Source organism: Pelobates fuscus, chromosome 5, assembly GCF_036172605.1.
Source record: "Pelobates fuscus isolate aPelFus1 chromosome 5, aPelFus1.pri, whole genome shotgun sequence".
NCBI lineage: Eukaryota > Metazoa > Chordata > Amphibia > Anura > Pelobatidae > Pelobates > Pelobates fuscus.
In genome coordinates, this window is record NC_086321.1 from 337,058,504 (window position 1) to 337,082,475 (window position 23,972).

The window sequence follows — 23,972 nt, forward strand, 5'->3', positions numbered from 1 at the left end:
GCAGCACACACGGAATACCCGTACGAGCTGGAACTACCCGGCACTCCGGAACACACTCCAGCTATGGGGCGCCGCTCCCAAAGGCAGCAAGGTATGAACGGGGACAGAGATATAGGAACCATGTTCCACAAACCAGCCTAACCCAGGCCTGCTTCCACAGCAGCCCAGCTGGAATACACCCAGACGCCCGCCCTCACCCAGCAGTGTCCAGTTTAAACGGGGAGCCCCCCACAAGACAGCCAGACACAGCGCCAAGAGCAATAAGGCTAAGGCCTGACCACCCTGGACACTCCCAAATGCCATAGCCTGAAAGGCCACACACGCTGGCAAAGCCAAGCTCCGACCCGCAGGGGCACCCCCGAGCAGCACAGCCTGAAGGGACACGCTCCCCAGCGCAGCCCAGACCTGACTCACCCAGGCACTCACAAGTACAACTGCCACCACTAATAGAAATGGCAGATGACTCTGCTCCAACCACTAAAAGGGACTTAACGGAGAAGGAGGTGGTGTCGGTCCACACTCACATGAACACGATGGGCGAAGTTATTAAACAAATACAACAACAACAAACTTACCTATCAGTCAAAATGTCAACCATGGAAGACCGGCAACAGTAAAGAAAATTATCATAGATGGGGTATACAGTCTGCCAGGACCCCCTCACCTAAAGAACAAAGCAGCCAGAGACGTCCTCCTCCGATGCGTCACAGTGCAGGACAAGTTACACATACTGGCGAGCCTGAAAGGAAAGACACCGCTAATGTTTGAAGGTTCTTCATTAACGTTCTTCCAAGACCTCTCAAAAGCCACCCTCTTATGGCGCAAATCCTATGGACCGCTCACCACGCGACTCCGATCAGCAGGCATCGCCTACAGATGGGGCGCCAACGGGACCCTAGAGGTACCTCATGAGGGATCTACCCATATATTGACCTCAGTAGAAGCATCTCCCCTCCTGGCCACCCTGGGACTGTCTAACCTAACGACTACACCACAACGGAGCCTGCTCGAGGCAACACTGGACACTGAGAGCACCACCCAGTCTGAACCGGGACCCAGCGGGTCGCAACACCCAGATCCATAAATGATGTGAACTGCCACAAGACTAGCCAACATAACTGTTGCACACGCGTGCCTTTGAGTTCCTAATGTTTACTAACTTATAGTCAGGCGTTTGCATGTACAAACGCATATTTTCCTCTTTCTTTTCTCCCCATTATATAGGATCTACACACACACACACACACACACAGGATAGTGGATGACCAACCCAACCACATAGGGACCCATGCAACTCAACGCAACAAGAGCATACACACTACAAAGCCAAACACCTGGCGTCCGCCACGCCACCATGCCGCCCCCTAGGTCAGGGGCACCCAAGCTAGATAACCACTCAAGACAACAAGCACCACTTCGCTAAGGCATACAAGCACCCATGCATAATTCAGCACATAGGGCTAGCCCACAGAGCTGGACTCTAACACACCTGCTCCCTCACGAACAGCCCAACTCCTCTACAATCACCACCAAGCCTACTGAATATATCTATTGTTAGAACAAGCCATGCCTTACCTGAAACCCAATGACACAAAACAGTCGAACATCTCTGCCTAGATCGCTAAAAATATTTAAAAATGTTACTGTTGTATCAAACTGTTTAATGCTTGACCCAAAATGGTGCAAATATCACACGAAATTCTCTCTAAACTTAATGCACAAATGTATAAAAATGTGATCCTGATGCACGAAAATGAATAATAAAAAAAAAAAAACTTAAGTGGGGCATGGATCCAGCATAAAAATTCTAACTTAAATGGCTGTGTCTCAAATGTGCCCCTTCAACGTTGTCATATACCTGGTAAAGGTACATACGGAGGTATTGCTGTACTCATATGATATAGCGGAGCAACATATGATGTATTATACTGCTGTAGCACATATAAGGTTTGCAAAATATAGATTACAAACTCATTCAGTATGTAAAAAAGGCAGAAAAATGCCTATTACCACTACACTTGGTATAAGGAAGCAGAAAAATTATTTCATGCTGAGGTTCAAAATACGTCTTTTGAAATACCTTAAGGTGTCTTCTTTAAGAAATTGTATGCCTTTATGGGGTAGCTGGAATAATTAACCTACAAAAAAAACTTCAAAGTGGGATATGGACACAGCGTAAAAATGTAAAGTTTGAAAAAACTTAAATGGCTGTGTCTCATATGTGCCCCTTCAATGTCCGCATATACCTGGCAAAGATACATATGGGGGTATTGCTGTGCTCAGACGACATAGCTGAGCAAGATAGGAAGTATTATACTGCCGTAGCACACATAGGGTTTGCAAAATACACAGTACAAACTCACTGTGTGTCAAAGCAGAAAAAATGCTTACCCCTACACTTGGTACAAGCTAGCGGAAAAATGATCCCCCACTAAGGTTCAAAATATGCCTTTTGAAATACCCTGGGAATGCATACATTAATCATACTCGCACAGTATATTGAGTACAGAACATAAGGGTAAAGTATTTACCGTCCCATCCGTACGTTATTCGAACTTTTCAACATAGACATCACTTGGTTCTATAACCCTATTTCACTGTGTTCGAGTTATGCAGATCGGTTTGGTTAGCTTAATGTGTAGATGGAATATCTCACCTTTTTAAAGTATACCAATACAGTCTTGCCCATGATGTTGCCAGACCTCTTTAAATCATCTTCATGCTGAATTTCTTCAGATGTAGCTGATGCTGTGTTTGTAAATACAGGTGATTCACATGGATTATGGGATGAAGGAGCAAAATCCCATCAACAACGTGCGCTTTTACTGCAAATCTGACCCACTGCAAGCTATAAAGATAAGAAAAGATCAGGTTAGTGCAAGGTGCTGTGTAATGAGCGGCTATTGATAAGGGAGAAAAAAGGGGGTATGTGCTACACCCTACTGTTTGTAATGTAAAGAACAATTATACAGAAGTAAAAACATAAGCAATGGACTACTAGCCATTATACCTATATGTAATCCAGCCTAAACATTGCACCTAGTGTGTGATTGCACGAAACGCCCTTTTAAGCCGATAGACTAACTTTGTGCCAGTGTTATTCTGAATGTGCATGTATTTTGTGCACTGCACAAAGTAGAGTAGTATTAAACCATATTGTCCATAAGTCCTTTAATTCTCGGTTGAGCATAGGCTAATGTGTGGTAGTGGTATTATGGGTTTTGGAATTGTTTTATATAAAAAAAAATAATAAATACAATCTACATGGAATTAGGCTGTTTCTCGATTTTTACCTTATGTCTGATAAACCGGATGATAATAAAAAAAAATGTAGGTAGCTGAACTTTATATTTGTTTTGCTATCATTATAAATACTACTTCCATCTATTTTTTTAGAATGTCCTATTTTCTACATATTTGTAGCCTATACTAAAATAGTAATATTTTAAATGTCTTGTAACTTTCTAAAAGGTCTCACAGCTGTTGCCAGAGAAATTTGCTGAGCAAATTATACGTGTTTACTGCAAGCTAGCCGATCAAAAGAGCCTTGAAGCGGCGAAGAGATATTTCATCCAGTGGTGCATGAACAGGGACTTCTCAAAACCTCAGGTTTGTTACTGTAATTGTGTGTAGCCTTCTGTAATTGAAAAGAAGCCAGGGATCACAGGAGTACCACAACTGAGAGGACCACCATTTGTTTTTGCAGGATGGAGATGTAATTGCTCCAGACATGACTCCACTGAAGGCCAGCTGGGTCAATGATGATGATGATGATGAAGAGGATGGCCATGAACTACAACAGAGGAGGGCAGATGCAATGAAATCTAGGACCAAACTTTTTGTAAAGTAATACTCCTCCAGGAAAATTGTTTAGAATGAGAATGTTATGGTTCTTCAGTTTGTTCCTTCAACCATGATCTACAGAGCCTTCTGCAGGAGTACTGTGGACATTGTAACAGGATATCTGTGATTTTTCTCGTTCAGTCTCCTAGATTTAAGAATTGTGACAAAAGACTTGCTAATGCTTCCAAAAAACAAACCAAAAACGTTTTATATATATATATATATATATATATATATTTTTAGATTTTTTTTAAAAAACCACATAATTTTGTGTATTTTCATACACATACCAGATTGTGGTATCCATCCCCCATTTGGTTACTCAGTGCAGTGATCGTTGACCTTGATGGAACATGGGAAAATATAGTTCATGCTAAATGTTTGCTAATTCTGCACTAGAGCATACTGTGAATGTATCTATTAATGGAACCTGGAGCTCCTGTATTGGTATGCAAATTGCTGGTGAAAGGCTTTGCATACTCGTATATGAGGGGCTAAAATTGGGCAGTTGAATCATGAAGACTCATTTTATTTCTCATTTTTTTTTAAATCTATTTTTAATTTTTTTTCTATTTTTTGTTTTTGTAATTGCACAACCAGGTCTCAATATTATGTGTAAATTGTGACAGTTCACGAACAACTGTCAAATTATAGGCTGTTAGAAACATCTACACAGTTATTTACTAAAGTGAAAAGTGTTGTGAATCAAAGTGGATGTCAAATTTAAGCCGTAAGTTTGGCTACATCGGCTTTACTTATCACTTGGGTATATAATCTTACAAGATCAGTGGTTTCCAAACTGTGTTCCCAAACCCCACAGGGGTGCTGCGAAATGTTCTCAATGGTGCTATGATCATCTGATTATAGCACTGGGAACCATGCCTCTCTTTCCTCTGCAATATATCAATATATATTTTATATTTATTTTAGTCTCCCCTCCTACCCCCACAGACCCACAATAACTCTTTCCCTCCCCCCGCCCTCCCTACACACACACACACACACACACACACACACACGCACTGCCCCCCATAGACGTGCACTGTAGCCCTCACACGCACTGCCCCCCATAGACGTGCACTGTAGCCCTCACACGCACTGCCCCCCATAGACGTGCACTGTAGCCCTCACACGCACTGCCCCCCATAGACGTGCACTGTAGCCCTCACACGCACTGCCCCCATAGACGTGCACTGTAACCCTTACACGCACTGCCCCATAAACGTGCACTGTAACCCTCACACGCACTGCCCCCCATAGACGTGCACTGTAACCCTCACACGCACTGCCCCCATAAACGTGCACTGTAACCCTCACACGCACTGCCCCCCATAGACGTGCACTGTAACCCTCACACGCACTGCCCCCCATAAACGTGCACTGTAACCCTCACACGCACTGCCCCCCATAAACGTGCACTGTAACCCTCACACGCACTGCCCCCCATAGACGTGCACTGTAACCCTCACACGCACTGCCCCCCATAGACGTGCACTGTAACCCTCACACGCACTGCCCCCCATAGACGTGCACTGTAACCCTCACACGCACTGCCCCCATAGACGTGCACTGTAACCCTCACACGCACTGCCCCCCATAGACGTGCACTGTACCCCCTCACACACACACACTGCCCCCATAGACACGTACTGTGTACACACACACACGAGCACCGTAACCACTACAGAGTTCTGTAGTGCTTCTTGTGCCTGGATTGTTTCTTTAAGTAATCTACCAGTCCCCCTCCCAAGATTAGGTTCTGGATCTGCCTTTGACAGGGAAATATTTCTGCTGAACAGGGGCCCAGTATATGCTGTACATGTATATAACCTAGAAATTTGTTTGACTTGGGGCGCCTTGGAAAAATATTGAAGTATTACGGGCGCCTTAAACCTAAAATGTTTGGGAACCACTGTGCTAGATGTTTGTTTATATACAACAGTATTGACTATTTTCAAACGTTAGGGTTTAAAAAAATAATTTATAGGGCAAGTTAAATTTGTTTTATTAAGTTGGTTTTCACTCCTGCAAATATCAGAATTAAGTTATTTCTGGTTAATGGAAGGATTAAAATCAAATTCTGTTCAATCACTAGAACTGATCTTATTTATATAGTGTATAGTGGTTGGGACTGACCAAACGTGGCCAGGGATAAGTCCACTTGGTAGCTTATACAGAACAATTCACTAGATTCAAATCAAGCCCCTGGAGGTACAACCAAAGTGTTTTCAGTTATGGCAACAAATCACAGCTCTGTACTCCTATATCCATATTTGCACCCAGTGTATAGCCGTGATTTAACATGCTTTCCTGATGTTCAAGTTGGAACATCTTAAAGTGAACAGTGTTAACACAAAGAATGTATAGTTGGTTATTTTATTTCATTGAAGCTTGATTCTGTTTCCCGGAAGTATGGAGCTGTATTGGATACAAGTTCCTTTTTAGTTGCCTAAAGCTTACTTCTACCTCTTCAAAAATGATGGCTGCAAAAGAAGTATAGATTTACCCCGTGCCATAGTGCAAATTACAATGCTGCACTCTAGTCATTGTGGATGATGCTTCACCCTAGAATATATATATATATATATAATTTTTTATTTTATTTTTTACATCCGGCAACATGGTTCCTCAGAACATTTGTCAATCATTTTAGAACTTCCTTCCATCTCCAGTGACACCTTGTCATTTTTTGTTTTTGATTTAGTATTTGTAGATTATGTGCTATATAGAAAAGGCAAGAATGGAAATCCCTTTAACTTTCAGCCTTGGTGAACGTTAAACATTCGGCTACTCACAAACTGTAAATTCAGTAATTCTATTTAAATTTCAAATCTGTTGAATCTCAAAACTTGCCTAATTCAGTAGCTCATAAACGGTAGAGTTGCAGCGAAATTGAAAACAAATTTCCGGTTTGGTTCCATTTCCCGCACCATAGCAATGTTCTCCATGGGGCCCAGTCCTCTGGTAATGTCACTTCCCCTTACTGATGGGTTGGGGAAGTAAAGTAGGATGGGTAAGAGGACCGATGCCCAATTATGCAGATAATTCACATTAATTAGAACTTCCAGGCTGACTAATGATGTTGCTGAAGGAGAAGTTGCATCTCCGGCAGCAGGATGCTGTATTTCTCTGTGAAACGCTGCACGTAAATACTCCAAGCAAAATGACCACTTAATCACACTGAAGTGACAATGCTGCTTGGAGTAAGCCTACAAGCGTGCAAGTTTAATTTTGTAACCTGAGTAGCTAAAGTGGCTAATAAAAATATACTTGTTTGAATGCCTTGCTCAGATCAGCGGACATCCAGTCATATTGTTTACATGAAAGTGTTTTGTGCAATGTTTGGTTTTCGCTTATTTGGAAAGTTATAAAATAGTTTTTACAGTTAGACTACGCATCTAGAAACCTTGGATGTCTCTTCAAATTCCCAAGAGTCATGTGCTGTTGCACAATAGATGACCGTTTGGAGATATGTCTTGCCAAATTAGTTCATATTCTACAATAGAAATGTAGTCAAATGTTTGATACCCATATACTACTGTTGTCAGTAACGAGAGAGATTGCTTGATAATCTTTTAAGGCAGTAATGTGTATACCCATATTTGTGTTTGTCTTTAAATGTCAGTGAAAATCAAAGGAGTGTTCCTTTAATTTTCACAATTTTTATTTTTTATTTTAAAGGACCACTATAGGCACCCAAACCATTTCAGCTCAATAAAGTGGTCTGGGTGCCTGGTCCCCCTAGTTTTAACCCTGCAGCTGTAAACATAGCTATGTTTACATTGAGGGTTAATCTAGCCTGTAGTGGCTGTCTCCATGGCAGCCAGGGAGGCCGCTTCTGCGATTCTCAGTGTGAAAATCAAACTGAGATGATGCTGGATGTCCATAGGGGAAAGCATTGAGTAATGCTTTTCTATAGTGGTTTGAATGCATGCGCAACTCTTGTTGCGCATTCGGAGCGGATGTCTGCATGGGGAGGAGATGTCGTGGGAGCCCGGCGCTGGATTAAGGTAAGTGGCTGAAGGGGGAGAGGGGGGGGGACCTTAATAACCCTATAGTGCCATGAAAAAGTTTGTTTTCCTGGCACTGTAGTCCTCCTTTAACCATTTCATAGATAGATCAACAAAAAAGTGTACACGTACATGATTTTTCTTGGCGGGGTAATTGTGGAAACCACATGCAAAGAATGCAGACCTGCTGTCTGTAGCCTTTGCAAGCCCACCTTTCTTTCCCCCAGCACAGACTTTGTCTGTTCGAGTTAGCTGACCAGTCAGAAGCCTCTGTGCTGCTGCTGCTGCGCACATGCACTCAATCCTAGCTTTACAATGCTTGTCAGTGAGCTGTAGGCAGTGCATCTGCCACTTCAGTTCACTCTGTGGTGGGGACAGAAGTGGATGAAAACCTTCCTGGCTGGCTGAGTGGCAGATGGGGATGGATTTCTGTGCTAGTTTCTATTAAAATTGGTAGTTTTATAACCTTTTGACCATACCCACTCAGTGTATTTGTTCCAGTTCTTAATATATGATCTTTTCGCCTGCTATTGACTAGACAAAATGTTTTTTTCACTTTTAACACTTCTTCAACATGCTATACTAGAAACCTTAAATGAGCATTCTAACCACTGCAGCACACTGTAGTCAATGTGGTGCCATGGTTGCCCTGGTTCCCTCTCCAGATAAGTAGTCAAACTAAATGCAGAGATTCGATAGCTTGCCTGTGATCTGCCAGTCACCTACTCCTGGGCTGCTGGATATATTCTGCACTGAGCTTGTCCAGTGTTGCAGAACTTCTCATTGGCTGAGCGCAATCATTTGACTTTCAATAAATGAGCCGCCAACCTTGCACAGCAGGACTTGGCTTTTATTGTTGCAAATGATAGCTCTTTGCAGGAGCTTCCAGCTACACAGGTGTTTATGCCTAACAAACCCCACATAAGTTGTAAAAACATGTGCAAATGGTTTGTCTACTTAATCAGGGAGTGAGTCCAGGCACCATAAGCACTACAGAGCACTGTAGTGTCATTGGTGCTTTGAGTGTTCCTTTACAAAGAAAGACTTGGATAAGTGACCTTAATGTGAAATTGCCCTCCCATTGAACTTACAAACTCAAACTTTGTATATATGCAATGTTATATATGTCCTGCTGGTTTAGGGGGGATAAAACCTTTAACTGAATAAGAGACTCTTGATTTGAGGATTTGCAATGGGTATTACAATTGTTGGAATGCTAAATGTAAATATCCCCCCCCCCCCACATAATCTTTCACTGCAAGAAAAATCGGGGTCACTTGCTTTATATTGTCTTATGACCTTATGGATACAACTTTCTCCTTGAACTCTAGTTGGCAGTTGCATTGTAGCCAGTCATAAATAATGTTTTAAATGTTTTGTGTTCAAGTTATTTTACTTAATGTCCAATGTTTATTTGGAAATCTCTGGCTTGTGTTGGCTGTAATTCTGAACAAGCAATAGTATTTAAGCAATGCGTGGACTAGCACTGGTTTTTAATAGCCCAGTGAGCTGCCAAACAGGCTAAAGTGAAGGTCGTAATGATGAAGAGCCAGTTATATTGCAGTAGGATAACATTGAGATCCTGGACCTTTTTTCTACTGTACAGTTTACTCTTGTCAAATAGGCGTACTTTGGATTCACACTGTAACCTGTATAATTTATCATTGTCAAGTTACAATAATGTCCAGTTGGCGTCCATCACAATGTACAGAGTACATCTGAACGGGCTTATTGATCACTGCATTGAGTTATGTAATCATTGTTGAAGCTGTGCTTAACAAAGTAATCGAAGTACCATCAACACTACAACGCATTTTGGTAGTTATGGGGTTATTGGGGTGCAGGCTGTGCTTCTCATGATTTTATTTTATTTTGTAGTCTGTTTGGGATTTTTTTGATAAAACAAGTGGATGGCCGTAGCATTCATTGCCCCACTCCTCTGCAAATACACTGGTAAAGTTAAAAAAACAAAACGTTTTGATGGGAATGCTGGCATAACTCACCTTCAGCATTCTGGTTGATGTTATACAAGGTCAGACATACTTGAGCTTGCAAATATGTGTAATTTTGCTGTAGAGGGATTGGGCTATGCGTTCATAGCCAATGCAATGAGCTGTAGTGTTTATGGTGCTTCAGTGCACCTTTAAAATCATGTTTGTTTTTTCCATAAAATAGATCTATACTAAATATAACAATTAGGCAATTTTCTATCATTTGCTGTTTATATAGTATATATTTGTATAGAATAAACACTGTTTAAGATTGGCAAATAAAAATGTTGAAAGCTTTTATATGATCTTTTTCCTCTCTTTATGTTGTATGATTTAGAACTGTTTTGTAAAATACAGATAACCTTCCAATTTTTGTGATTGATCCTAAAATGGGTAATGCCAGTTTTCAATTCCCCACAATTTTAAGTTCAATCAATAAGCTCTTAGTGCAGTAGATGATGCTTTGCAAACATTATGGGAGATTTAGTATGAGTTATTTAGAGCACGCAGAGTTATTAAGGAAGGTGCATGTTGCCCATGAATCATGGTGGCATTTTGCTTCTCATGATTAACTTTTTCCGTAGAGCAGTGCTGACCTCATAGAGCACTTATTGTTCTTGAATTGGAATGCCTGTGTTCTCAATGACACCAACATTCACTTTACTACTGTCTGCAACGTGTCCTAGTATACAGTAGTGTAGGTTAATAATTGTTCTAACTTTTATCTTAAAGGTATTGTATGATTTTATAATATTATCCAAACAATACAGCTCTTTTAGAAGTCCTATATCACATTGTTTACTCTAGATGTATATTGTATGTATGCATTGTAGATAAGGGCATGTAGCTGAGCTGTACTTGAGTTTTTCATTTTCAGGAAGGTTAGTCTGTTTTTTCTATGTCCATCTGTGTATTAATGTTATTCATATGTCTTAACTTCTCACAGACCCATAAGTCAGGTCTTAACCATCGCTATGTCAGGAAGAACCATATGTAAACATATGAGAGAAGTGAATAAAGGAGAGCTATGGAAATGGGGTGCAAATACAACTATACAATCACGGTGTGAAGATTTGTAAAATTACTGATTACATTTTTAAGTCTTTGAAGCAATGCTGCATGTAGTTTTGCTGCAAATGTTTTCTCCTGTTCAGAAGCACTCCTGTAGCACCTTGTTGGGGTAACATGACCATGTGGAGCAGCCTCACGCAGGACTTACTTACATTCAAATTTAACTCTTGATTTACAAGACTGACTGACATGTTGCTTTAATATGTTTCATTATATTGCTTCTGGTTCTATGTACGATTGGATTCCAGGTAAGTTTGTTTTCAGATTTTGGTGCAATTGGAGTGAGGGAACCTCTTCCATAGTGCCCAAAAGGGCAGAAAAATCACCCTGCTCCAAAGGGTTAAAGTAACACTTTATCATACAAACTCGTAAAACTGTTAACCTTTTTGTAAGCTACATATATGCTAGCTGGCAGGTTTTGGGTTTTTTTTGGGGGGGGGGTTAATTTCTTATTGAAGAGTGTACACACAGCATTTGTTTTTGGGGTTTTTTTTTGTACAAAATAATGAAAACAAGGCATTTTTCCAACAAAATGTTTTGTTTTCCATTTTGTGCTGGTTAAGTATATTTATTACCGTGGAGTACATAAAGGCATACCAAGAACTTTGAAAGATAAAAACTTCCTTTTTTGGAATCGCATTCCCTGAGAAATGCAGAGACGTTAATATCTGATTTGGAGCAATTCTTCCAAATATTATATCTGTACATATTATCACATTAGGAACATTGGATTCATTGTGGCACTTGTAGGCACTGATATTATTGGAATCGCCCTTTATTTAGGCATATTCCCCAAGTGGGAGGGGAGAATTATTTGTAATTTTATCTTTTGCTTTTATTGCACAAAAATAAAGAAAAACTTTTAGTGCATCTTATGAGTTGTACTGTTATAATATTTGAGTGAGTGCGGTATCATTGCTCTAAATATTGCCAGTAATATTTTGCCTTGTAATCGACTAGATAAATATAGCAATGTGTATAATACTGTTTACTTGATATGATGAAAATCTTAATTTTGTGCCAAAATTAATATATTTGAGGTTGGCTGCTGGTCAAAATAGAATAGATTACTTGCATCAGGCTGTTGCTTGTATAATGATTTGGCTCTGGTGTTTGGTTTAAAAAAAAAAAAAAAAAAAAAGATTCATTATTTTTTGTGTGCAAAAGGGATTACAAACAAGCCTGCCGTGCCATGATAGCAGTAACAGGCATATCAAAGCAAACTGTATCATGACAGGAATAAATTGCACATTTTTTTTTTTTTTTTTTTTTATAAGTGAACAGGATATGGTGCTTTTCATGCCAGAAGGTAAGTATGGTTAGTAATAAAAGGTCGTGTTAAACTGGCATGTGTGGTGGTCAAACAAAAGTAATAGCATGCTTCACTTTTTATCTAGCTTATGATAGACATGCCAATAACTCCATGCTAACATGTAAGTAGTAAGATGTTCAGGCCATTTGCTCAGACATCGCGTTTCAGACTAGGAGCCTCTAGGTAAGTATGATTTTCAATGTTGGGCTATAATAATTGTAGCTTCTGGGAAAGGCCACGCATTATAAAAGGGTTAAAACATCTAGGTCAAATAACAATAACAACAAGCTGTGATACCACTGGGTAGAAACTATAAGACATAACGTGAAAAACCAAAATGAGCACAGATGCCCGGAGTCATCGGACACCACAGGTAGGCCAGATGGTTGGGTTAATCCAGTCTGTCAGGTAGGTTTCTTCTCTCCATCTCCACACCATGCCTGAGATTTTGTTGTGCTCTATTTAAGCGTATAGGACTAAATCCGCAATGCCACAACTCCGCTTCTCCTCTAGCCCAGGCTTTGGTGGGAGCCTTTTGTCCAGGGATCCCCCTACTCACGGTGGCAGGATCGCGGACTTGAAAAAGCTTCTGTGCACAAAGAACTTTTTAGGTGGAGGTACTTCCACATGGGTCCCCGGCCCAGATAACATGCTGTGCGTCGAGTCGTTGGCTTGGGTTAGTAGTGCAACAGGCAAGGCAGAGGTGGTGGATCGGCTGTTTGTGTTGCCAGAATACCTGGCAAAGCATCTCAAACTTAATTTCAAATCTTTCCTTCCATGTTGGTCCCTCCCTGGATCTGTGAAGGCTTCAGTGCAGAGGCCATATTGGACACGCTGCATGATAGTGTAGCAAGTAGCTATGGCAGGGACACTAGCTCTCCCAGTTGGGACCAGGATATCACCCACTAGTCCTAATGGGGCTGTGGGTCGTCCGCTGTGAGGAGGGCTTTCAGAACCAGAAGACTGGCCGCTTCTCCTGACCTTCCGTGCACCTACCCCAGTACGCCTCAGATGCGGGTAATAATAAATTCAGCAGAAGCTCACGTAGAACCAGGCCAGAAGCAGTGTGTGAAGGGTGTAGATCTGCTTTCTGTAGGTCTGAGCCACGCTTTGAGAAATTTTCGTCTTGAACAGCTTGATTTTAAACATAGCTTTAGCTCCTGCCTGATCTTTCTTAAACTATGTGCAACCTGCCAGTATGGAGCTCAAGTCCCGCCCCCTTGGTTCTGGTTTTAAAAGGAATAATTTCTGTTTCAGCATCAATCATGGTATGTGAGTAATTCAAAAGTGATTTTTTAAGTGGTAGCCAACGGAGATATAATAAACCGGCTACGGCAAACTTCTATTTGCAGATCTACCTTGGCTGGATGTTTCTGTGGTGCCTTTAGTTACTTATTTTGCTCAGGTTGATGAAAACCTTGTACAAAACTGGTGGCCATAAGACCACCTCTTGGGCCCCCGCATGACTGTGAGCGCAGGGGGCATTTGGGGGCGGCATTTTTTGCCGCCCCGAGTGCCTGCAGGACCACAAACGGGAATGGCGTTCCTACTCTAAAAAAAAGTGCAGGAACGCCGTTCCCACGCGTTCCTGCAGGACTCCACCCCTGTCTACATCTAATGAGTAGGAGTCATCCGATGACTTGTTGCCTGATCTCCTGGATTCCACCATGAGTATTTTAAGACCTTTGTGATTTCGACCCAAGAATTAAATTCCTTCATTTGCAGAGATGGTTTAGGAATCGAGAAGGTCTATATAACCTTGAAAACCTTGTTGCAATCAACTATTTGAAGGAAATAAATGCATTGGTTGTAAATTCATTGGTAACCATGTATAGACTGCCATCTGTGGTTTTGTCCTGCCATGTGAGTAAATTTTTAAAACCTTTATCAATCCATCAAAGCAGTCATGAAACCAGGTAAATAAGTGGGAAAGTAATGATGGTCCAGACTCTCAAATAAATCCAGTGAGCAGATTTAATGGAGCAGTTGCAAAACAATATTATAGGCCCACAAGCCCTTCATCAAGCTTGACAAAGGCCCTGTTGTGGGCTAAAAACATTGCTTTGCAACTGCTCCAATAAATCTGCTCACTAGATTTAACTTGAGTGCTTGGACCATTATTACTTTTCTGCAAATCACATTGTGAGGATTGGCCAACCTTGGGCCCGGTTGTACCCTGAGATGCAGGAGTGTGCGGTATTCATTTTGGTAATTCTAATGAAACCAAGTAAAGGCATAACATTAAGAATTATTGGTATAAAAGGAGTAACGCAGAGTTCTCAAATCCCTGTAGACCTAAAAGCTCTGTGCCCCTTATATTTTGGTTTGACCAGAAAGATGAGATCTGAGCGGGGTGATCTAACCTTCTACCTCCCAGCATTCATTCTAATTAGGTTGCAGGATTCTTCTTTAAATGGACATTGTAGGCACCCAGACCACTTCGGCTCCTCAGTGTTCTGGTCTCAAACTCCCATCACCCTTAACCCTGCAGTGGTAATTATTGCAGTTTTTATAAACTGCAATAATTACCTCTGAGGGTTAACTCCTCTTCTAGTGGCTGTCTACCAGACAGCCACTAGAGGAACTTCCTGAATCCAAATGGACTTTTGGTCCGTTATCTGATGCTGGACGTTCTCACACTCTGCATGAGGACCTCCAGCGTCAGATATTTTTTTTTTTAAATAATGCTTTCCTAGTGGGAGATCCTAATGCAAGTGCAGCCATTGAGGAGCGTGGGTGGAGTTGAGCCAGCGCCTAGGGACATCTGTGCTGGACCCAGGTAAGTGACTGAAGGGATTATTAATGACCAGGGCCGCCATCAGGGGGTGACAGCCCCCCTATTTTTTCTGTGCTAATTAATTTTGTTGTAGTTTTAAAATATCTGGGGGATCTACCTTTTGGGCACACCTGCCTTAAGGAAAGGTATAGTGTCATTTTTCTTACTGCATCAATAACCTACCTGGATCTCTGTGTGGCTGCAGTTCTGTTACTGGGAGTCTGGCTAATAGGAAACTGGCAGTATAACTCAGAAGCATTTTAGGAAATTGTAGTTCTAGTGGTGAGGGAGACATTGCAACATTTAATAGTTTGAAACAACCTGTCCCAGTATCACTCCTGTGGAAAGGGATGACAGTGAGATGCCAATGAAATAGGCTCCCTGATGCAAGCAGTTTTGGCTTTGAATTTCCAGTAGTTAGTGCCACCATGTGGCAATATAAAGGTACTGGAGATCATCCTGTAACCGCATAAAGGGTGGGTGGTGAATAGCTACTTTTGGTTTGGGGCCAAGTACAAATCTAGCTCTGTGAATGGTCTGTCCTAGTGCCACTGGTACACCTCAAAAAGCCTGCCCATCCACTGTTATGATAATTCATACCTACCAATGTTAGGAGATATGTTATACTTTAATTGCCCAGACTGCCCTATATACTGAAACAGTCCAGTGAACCTGTACAGGCCTGGGGAGACCTGCAATCAGGGGCACTGGCCCAAGCATATACTTGTATAATACTGGACTATTGCCTCTCTTGTCCCTAAGTCTTCCTGTAATAGGAACAAAATAATATATGGATTGTTGGCCAACAAATGCTTAGATTGAATAGTGCCCTGGCCTAACTATAGAGCTACCTCTCGATTAGTTAGGTGACCTCTTAAGGCATCATGCTGTAGTCTTTCCTCTCTTGTATCCTTGCTGTCACAGTGAGTATCAACCAGGGAATTGTTTTTTTTTTTGGTTGTTTTAGTTTTGCCGAAGACCTTATCAACTCTATAGCCACCTCTAGTGATAATTAATGTGTGTTTTTTTTCTTGTTTGTTTTTTTGATTGTATTAGCCTGTGGTAATGTTTGATTAAATACTCTCAAACTATATCTAACAAAATCCATGCTTTGGGCTAGAGGACACTGGACATCAAAGATAATGTTGAAACAATTCAATATCATAGAAGGTGAATAAAATAAAATAATAAACACACGCTGGAGCCATCCCATAGGTATCCAAGAGGCATATCCTTTGTTATAACAAGTTTATTAGTACAAAATGAAAAATGAACATGGCGAAGTGTTGAGGAAGCTTCAGTTTGTAGACTCGAAACCCGGTATTTTCATAGCGCTTTTTCTTTTTCTTAATTTTTTTTTTTTGGTCTATTCATGTATATTGCATCTGTACATTTTGCCATATTCTATTTTGTACTAATAAATTTGTACTGGCAAAAGTTCTTCCTGGATACTTTTGAGAGTACTCCCGAGTGTGTTTCCCCACTCCCCCGTTTCATCTTTTATTAACTTTATATTTTGCCATTTTGGGAACAATGCTAATCAGCACAGAGGATCTGGACTTGCAATGTCAAAATTTGATGAGGTACAATTATTTTTTTCTTTTGCATTCTTGTTGTATTTGATTTAGATCAATAAGTTCTGAAAGTTCTAGTTTTTATATCACTATATTCAATTCAATATCATAATGAATCTCATTTCATCATGCTGTGACACAGGGCCGTTTGAATTAATTTGGGGGCCCCAAGCAAAATGGACATGGAGGCCCCCCCCCCACACGGACGCAAAGCCATACACTTTAAGTTCACCCACACTTTATATAAATAAAAGGTTTACAGTGCAAATATTGCTTAGAGCTCTGCCCTGCCCCTTAGTGGTCTTTCCTCTCCCCCCACCCTCCCCTACCAGTCTCTTCTCACCCCACCCCCGTATTCTCTCCCCACCTCACCCCTTCCTGTGTTCTCCTCATCTCTGCACCTCCCCCATCCCTGTGTTTTCCTCCTCCCCCCATGTTCTTCTTACTACTCCCCTCCCCCGTGTCCTTCTTACTCCCCTCCCCCTCCCTATGTTTGTTTTACTCCCCCATCCACCTCCCTATGTTTTTTTTTTTCTCCCCCTCCCTATGTTCTTTTTACTCCCTCCCCCGCCCCATGTTCTTCTCACCTCCCCTTCTCTGGCTGTAGCGTGGCCGAGCTCCTCTTCCTCCTGTCAGTCCGGCCGGGTACCGCGCAGTACAGGAGATTCAATTTCCTGTTCCCGGCCAGACTGAAAGGAAGTGAGCACTCAGTGTGCACTTACTGTCAGTCTGGCTGGGAACAGGAAACTTAATCTCCTGTACCGCACAGTACCTGGCCAGACTGACAGCCAGGAGGAAGAAGAGCTCGGCCACGCTACAGGGAAGGGGAGGTAATGACGAGAAGTGCTGCAGCCGCCTGAGGCTCTCTATAGAGTGCTCAGGCGGCTGCAGCCTTATAGGAAGCACTGGCTCTGCTTGGGGCCCTAGGCCAGATCGAGGCCCCAAGCAGTTGCTTGGTTTGCCTGTCCGGTAGCAACGGCCCTGCTGTGACACAGAGAACGGCTAGAACTGTTCTCTAATAGTTCCCTAATAATTTAGAAGGAAGGCTTGGCTACCTTCCTATCGGACATTTTCTAAAAGGTCATGCCTAGCTTACCCAGGGACTGGTTCCTCTTTGGCTGGAACACTCCAAAAGGCAGCCCAAATGATATGGAGGTACCCCTCCTTTCTAAACCTATAAAAAAGGTGTGACAAACGCTCCTTCCCACAAATATTTGCTACAGACTCCTGGAGGGGTGTGGAAACCGGCCTCCTGCCCTCTAACTATGCTCCAGGTCTGGAACACTGTTTGAGAGTTAACCTGCCCAGCCGCCTTTAGCAGCTTTCCCTGGGTGCCCCTGGTTCAGCACTTTCCCTTCATGCGATTGGAACCGAAACGGTAGCTCTCTGGCGGCCGTTTGCATAAAACAAACCCACGAATAGTCCTCAGCCGCGACCACTATGAAACTAATTTTGGCATGAGAACTTTGTGGGTTCCCGGTCACCTCTGGGGGTCTTAGCCGCGAATGTTATGGAACTGTTTTCGGCATTAGGTGACCGTCCCGTTCCCGGACAACTTGGTTTGCGGTTTTAAACCACTTTGAAATCCGCCAGATCATCGTTTTTTGAAGGGAAGGTGTCTGAGACTAAGGGGAACAAACGCTACCTAATAGCCAGGCAGAGCACCCAGTATTGCGGCCGTAGGAGCTCCCGTAAGTTAACTGGCAAAAGCACTAAATGCCCTGGAACTATTCTGGGCATAGGACCACGTGTGCGGCTGGTCAGAACTTTAACACGGCGTTTCCCCTACACTGCATGGATCTGAGTGCTATTTGGAAAACCTGGGCGCTCAGATCAGGACTATTTAAATGTTTTATTTGTGGGGTTATTTTATGGTTTTTATTATGTTTTGGGGTACTTTTAATGTTTTTATATTTATGTGTTTGGCTCTGTGTTCCTGGGAGATAATTAGCTGACCGGCCTTTAACGCAATTATCTCCCAGGCCCAGAGATTCCTGGGAGGAGCTTATTTTGAATACAATAGAGACCCCCTGCTGTGGTCTGTGCATAAAAGGCTGGGTTTGACCAATTAAAACCAGTTGTACTCCCAGAACTATTTGTCTTCTACTTACTGGGAAGGGAAAGGGCTAATCACTGCTCAGCACCTTGTTCCAGCTCGTGGAGGATTCAGCGGGGAAAGTCCTTGTAAGGGCTAAAGCTCCCAGGACTGTCTGTCGTACAGTCCCTGGGAGGGAATAGAGCTAGTCCACTATCCTGCTCTGGGACAGAGGCTCCAGGAGGACCCCAGTCAAGCCACGGCAACTGGGGTAGAAGCGCTGAGGTTTTCCCTGGTTACAGCTAGGAAGCAGTCCTTGGCGTAGGTACCCAGCCACGGTACATGGAGCTCCGCTACAAGAGGCAATGGTCGGAAGATAGAGATTTTGTGGGCTTGTCAACTAAAAGTTTGAACAACCAACAGCTTCCTATGGTGGTACATAACTACAGGTACCTTAACTTATACACACATATCTAAACAATATCACTTTCACACACAAATAGAAATGTTATAGAACTGCAGCCGTTTTTATAAGATTTATTTATTTTAGAACCATAAATATAGTTAAAGTGTCACTTGTTACAGTGTGATACTTTAAATAGATGACTGTCATTGGTACACTGTGGCCCAAGACAGGACAGGAAAATTTAAATGTCATTAATACACTTTGGTCTGACGAGGGGGATAGTCCCATAAATATGTCACTGTCATTCGTATGCTTTGGTCCAAGTGTAGCACTTTCCTGCTTCACATAGGTAAAATACATCTTTACACTTTGGCCATTGATGATAGAGGTTGGGAGAAGGGTCTGTTGGGTTGGAGGCACTGATGTTGTATTAAAAGCATGATAGAGGGCAGGAACATCGTAGCACAAAGATGGACTTCATGCAGTAATTTGTGGAACACAAAACCATGCTTTAATTGTAAGAAGAGGAGGTGTCACACATAGAAAGTGACGGTAGATAAGAACCATTCGGCCCATCTAGTCTGCCCAATTTTTAAAATACTTTCATTAGTCCCTGGCCTTATCATATAGTTAGGACAGCCTTATGCCTATCCCACGCATGCTTAAACTCCTTTACTGTGTTAACCTCTACCACTTCAGCTGGAAGGCTATTCCATGCATCCACTACCCTCTCAGTAAAGTAATACTTCCTGATATTATTTTTAAACCTTTGTCCCTCTAATTTAAGACTATGTCCTCTTGTTGTGGTAGTTTTTCTTATTTTAAATATAGTCTCCTCCTTTACTGTGTTGATTCCCTTTATGTATTTAAATGTTTCTATCATACCCCCCCCCCCCCCGTCTCGTCTTTCCTCCATGGTATGTTCCTCTCCTCCTGGCTCTAATTGTTTTCTACGGTGATTGTCTCATTTTTACTACTTTGCTCTATTTTACAGAACGCTGCACTTTCATAAATCTCTGCCTACATGGAGACCTCCGTTAATATCTTTCCAGGGTTGGAACAGAATTAGCGTGATTTTTTTCCTTTTCACCATTTAGTAGATACATCCTCAAAGAAAGCATGCATGTTTTCTTCGTGAGTATACGGGATACGGCTTGTTTAGCACCCCTGCCAGATCCATTCACTCCACAGAGGATGAAAGTCCCACTTACAGTTTGACTGACAGCTAGGGAGGTGTTGCGGCGAAGTCTATTAAAAATTTAATAAACTGGAAGAAGAAAAAACACAGCACAGGCTCCAGGCACACAAAGCATGCTAGCAAGCTAAAATGCTTTATGTTTTTGAAGCATTCCTTTAAAGTGAACCTGTCATGATGTAACTTTTAAGCCCTAATATTTTATCAAACCATGAACATATAATTTAGCACTGATCAGACTAATATACGAGCCACTCAGGCTCCACAAACCTATCATCCTCAACATGATTGTCCCTGTCTGTAAGAAGGGTTCTCCTGCTTCTTTCGTGTCACTCAACCCTCAGGATAGCCCTGTATGCTGAGAAATGATTGAGGGAACTTTAATATTTAAATTAGAAATATCTGATAATCTATACATGTGTTAGCGATTCTGCAAGCACAAAGTATAGATAAAGTTGTATGCTCTGTAAAATGAGTGGAAGAAAAACGAAACATTTCATTGAGAAACCTTGGCAGATAACAATCAAACAAAAACAAAGTGGAAATTTTACTTCCATATATAGTTAGTGTTCACGACCGCTCCCTCATAAAGGAATGCCCCCATGCACCATAACCACTACATCCCACATAACTACTCCTGATCTAACCATTTTAGAAGCAGTTTGACTTCTTGTGTGGTCTTCTTTATCCACTATAGCCTATAGGAGAACTGAAAGCTCTCTGAACTAAGCCCAATGGTGCAAGGCTGAGCTCATTGGCTGGGTGCAATAAACTGATCCAAAACAGGAGTTTACGGCTGTCCTGGCTGCTTAACAGAGGATGGGAGTGGCAACCAGTGGACCCAAGATGTCAAACCATTCTAAAATGGATGTACTGTACCGTACTGGTTATGATGATTGCTGTGTTACTTTAAGAAGTTAGTAAGTCTTTGGTCACAGAGCACTCAGATTTCTTATCAGCTGTCTCTTCTGAATGACTTACTCGGTGGGACTGTAACGCAAGCTTGTCTTCAAAGCTATCTCCACAACAGGTGCAAACATACAGCGTCTCTTCCGTGTGGATTTTCTGATGTATATTGAGATACGATTTGCGCGTGTATTTTTTCCCACAGTCATCGCAAGCATATGGTCTCTCTCCAGTATGGACTCTCTTATGCAAAACCAGCTGTAACTTGCGCGCAAAGCTCTTCCCGCAATCGTTGCACGCAAATGGCTTGTTTGCGGTGTGGGTCTTCAGGTGGCTTGCATAGGTTAAATGGTTACGTAGGCTTTTGCCGCACTGATTGCAAATGTAAATTGTGTTCTCCATGTGAAGCCTTTGATGTGTTACCAGATATGACTTGCTGCTGAAGCTTTTACCACATTCAACGCAAGAATACGGTCTCTCTCCAGTGTGAGTTCTCTTATGTATGACGTAGTGTGCACTGTTACTAAAAGATTTCCCACACTGACTGCATGAGTATGGTCTGTCCCCTGTGTGGGTCCTTTGATGTAACACAAGATGGGAACTCTGGATAAAGCTTTTACCACACTCTGCACACCCGTAAGGCCTTTCCCCAGTGTGGATTCTCTGGTGTGTGATTAAAGTTGAACTACGAGTAAAGCATTTTCCGCAATCAACACACGCATAGGGTTTCTCCCCTGTGTGTGTTCGTTGATGCGTTGCAAGGGTTGAACTGTGAGTGAACTTCTTACCACAGTCTTGACAGACGTATTCTTTTGGACCGTGATGGGATCTGTATTTTCTCTTATGCCTTGGTGCTTCAGAATCCCCAATCTTAAATGCCAGAGACTGTAACTGGGCCTGGAGTTCAGCTGTATTGAATTCCCAATCTTGGCAACTGTCATCCAGAGCAGAGATAGGCTGGCACACAACATCTGCTCTAGAGTCATACAGGTGGTCTGCTGTAAAGTCTTGACCCGCACGTGTGGAACGTACATTTGGCAAAATTGCTTTGGAACTTGTGCTGTTTTTGATTGATACATTTTGGGCCCTTAGTGTCTCTTCTCCAAGAGTCTCTCCAGTCACAGCCACTTCCATTTTACATATAATCTGGACACTATAACCTTATCCTTTCTCGGGCATCATGGCACTAAGAAACTCATCTAAAATGATAATACAGAATAACAGAACGTTATTTATACAATAAAAGCAATTTTAAAACTTGTTTCAGTATGGTGCAAATCTCCAACATCAAAGGAAAACTATAGAGTCAGGAATACAAACATGTATTGCTTATACTTTAGTTTTCAATGCGCTGTTTAGATACCCCCCCCCCCCATTGAGAGGCTATTGCCCATTATGGCAAAATGCTGCGCCAAATATAGAGATGTATTAAATCAATGCATCTCTATGGGGAGTGTACAGTTTCTCCATACTGAGTGTGGAGACGTGGAATGTCAGTGCTGCACACTGTGCACCACTGACCCAGGAACCTCCTCTAGTGGCCATCTGAGTGACTGCCACTAGAGGTGTTACTAGGCAAACAGTCTTTTCTCTGAATGAAAAAGCCTGCAGGGACAGGCTCATTAAGCCTAGTTGTTCTGGTGACTATAGTGACCCTTTAAACTAACGTAGCAAGGACACTATAGGGTGAGTGAAAAAAATGGGAACCACCAAAAATGTTGGCTATTGTTCGATGATAATCAAACCAATGTAAAAATGTTTATTATTATTATAAAGTGCAAGCATATTCTGCGCTGCTGTACAATAGTTAGACCAGACATTATTAAAGTCAATTTAATAAGACAAGTTTGGTTTACAAGAGCAATATTGGGTTTTAAGCGTGGTTGCTGACATTTTGTGTGGAAGACAGCTAGTGGAGGTATGTTTAACCCTTCAAGGTAAACCCTGCCGTTTCTTCAAAAGTAAATTTTTTTAAATGTATTTTTACCTTGAACAGTTAAAATGACAGGTCCACTCGAATCGGTGAGCTTCACTGTGATAAGGTGTTCTGGGTGACTTAAGTTGTCCTTTAACTCTCCGCCTTTGCCAAGAGGGAAAAAAAAGTCATCCACTGGTGGCTGCCTAATAACTGTAAGCTCGATTGAATAGGGTCCTCTTCATCCTATTGTTCCTGTATGTTTTTGTAATTGTCTCATTTATTGTTAAATCTCCACCTCCTATAATATTGTATTGCACTATGGCATGTGTTGGCGCTTTATAAACGCCAATAATAATAATCAGAAGAAGAAGAATAATAACCGTGTGGTTTTCAAAGAATGCAGCAGCCTCCCGTAAAATCTACAGGTTATTCACTAAGGTGTGAGTTGTCAATACTTCCAAGTGAATTTCATATTTTTAGGAAAATCAGATGAATTGAATACATTGTTGATTTAGAGATATCACCCCCCTTCCCCTCATTCTAGCCTAAATGTAATATTGACATTGAAATACAAACAATTCACTCTTTAGTGACTAACACTACTTATTGTGTTCATAAAACCACATATGTTGGGTGGGTGTAAATGTATAAATTAGACTCTGCTATTATATATTATGTGTAAAATCTGTTGTGCATCTATATGTCTTTCTATATCTATATCATACACAGCATTTTATCTATATTATAATGCCCATATATTTAAACACTCACAAACATGCAGAATATGATCTCTCTTTTACATGTGCAGCCTGTGTGCTTTATAACAGTAACCTACATCACACAGGCCATGACAGCAGCATGATATGTAATTAACCCATGTTTCCCCAGAAGTGGCCTACCTGGGACCAGATCAGCAGCCTGAGCTCAGCCTGATA

General features: G+C 41.8%; 2 protein-coding genes across 3 annotated transcripts in view; one reads left to right on the forward strand and one right to left on the reverse strand.

The window, feature by feature from the left end:
• SAMHD1 (SAM and HD domain containing deoxynucleoside triphosphate triphosphohydrolase 1) overlaps positions 1 to 4,038 on the forward strand; it is a 37,607-nt gene extending 33,569 nt beyond the window's left edge. The window contains exons 14-16 of the mRNA XM_063453262.1: positions 2,767 to 2,871; positions 3,472 to 3,609; positions 3,707 to 4,038. Coding sequence (XP_063309332.1) covers positions 2,767 to 2,871; positions 3,472 to 3,609; positions 3,707 to 3,850 — 387 coding nt within the window. The 3' untranslated portion in view covers positions 3,851 to 4,038. The remainder of the gene's footprint in view (positions 1 to 2,766; positions 2,872 to 3,471; positions 3,610 to 3,706) is intronic.
• LOC134610317 (zinc finger protein 239-like) overlaps positions 1 to 23,972 on the reverse strand; it is a 94,294-nt gene extending 70,322 nt beyond the window's left edge. Inside the window, exons 1-2 of one of the 2 annotated variants that reach the window (XR_010090849.1) lie at positions 23,937 to 23,972; positions 20,480 to 22,318 (exon numbers count right to left, since the gene is read on the reverse strand). Coding sequence is in view for 1 of the 2 variants with exons in the window: in XM_063453263.1 (XP_063309333.1) it covers positions 21,123 to 22,253 (1,131 nt within the window). In the remaining variant the exon portion in view is untranslated. Of the gene's footprint in view, positions 1 to 20,152; positions 22,319 to 23,936 lie in introns of those variants that run through there. The other variant, XM_063453263.1, reaches the window with a different exon arrangement.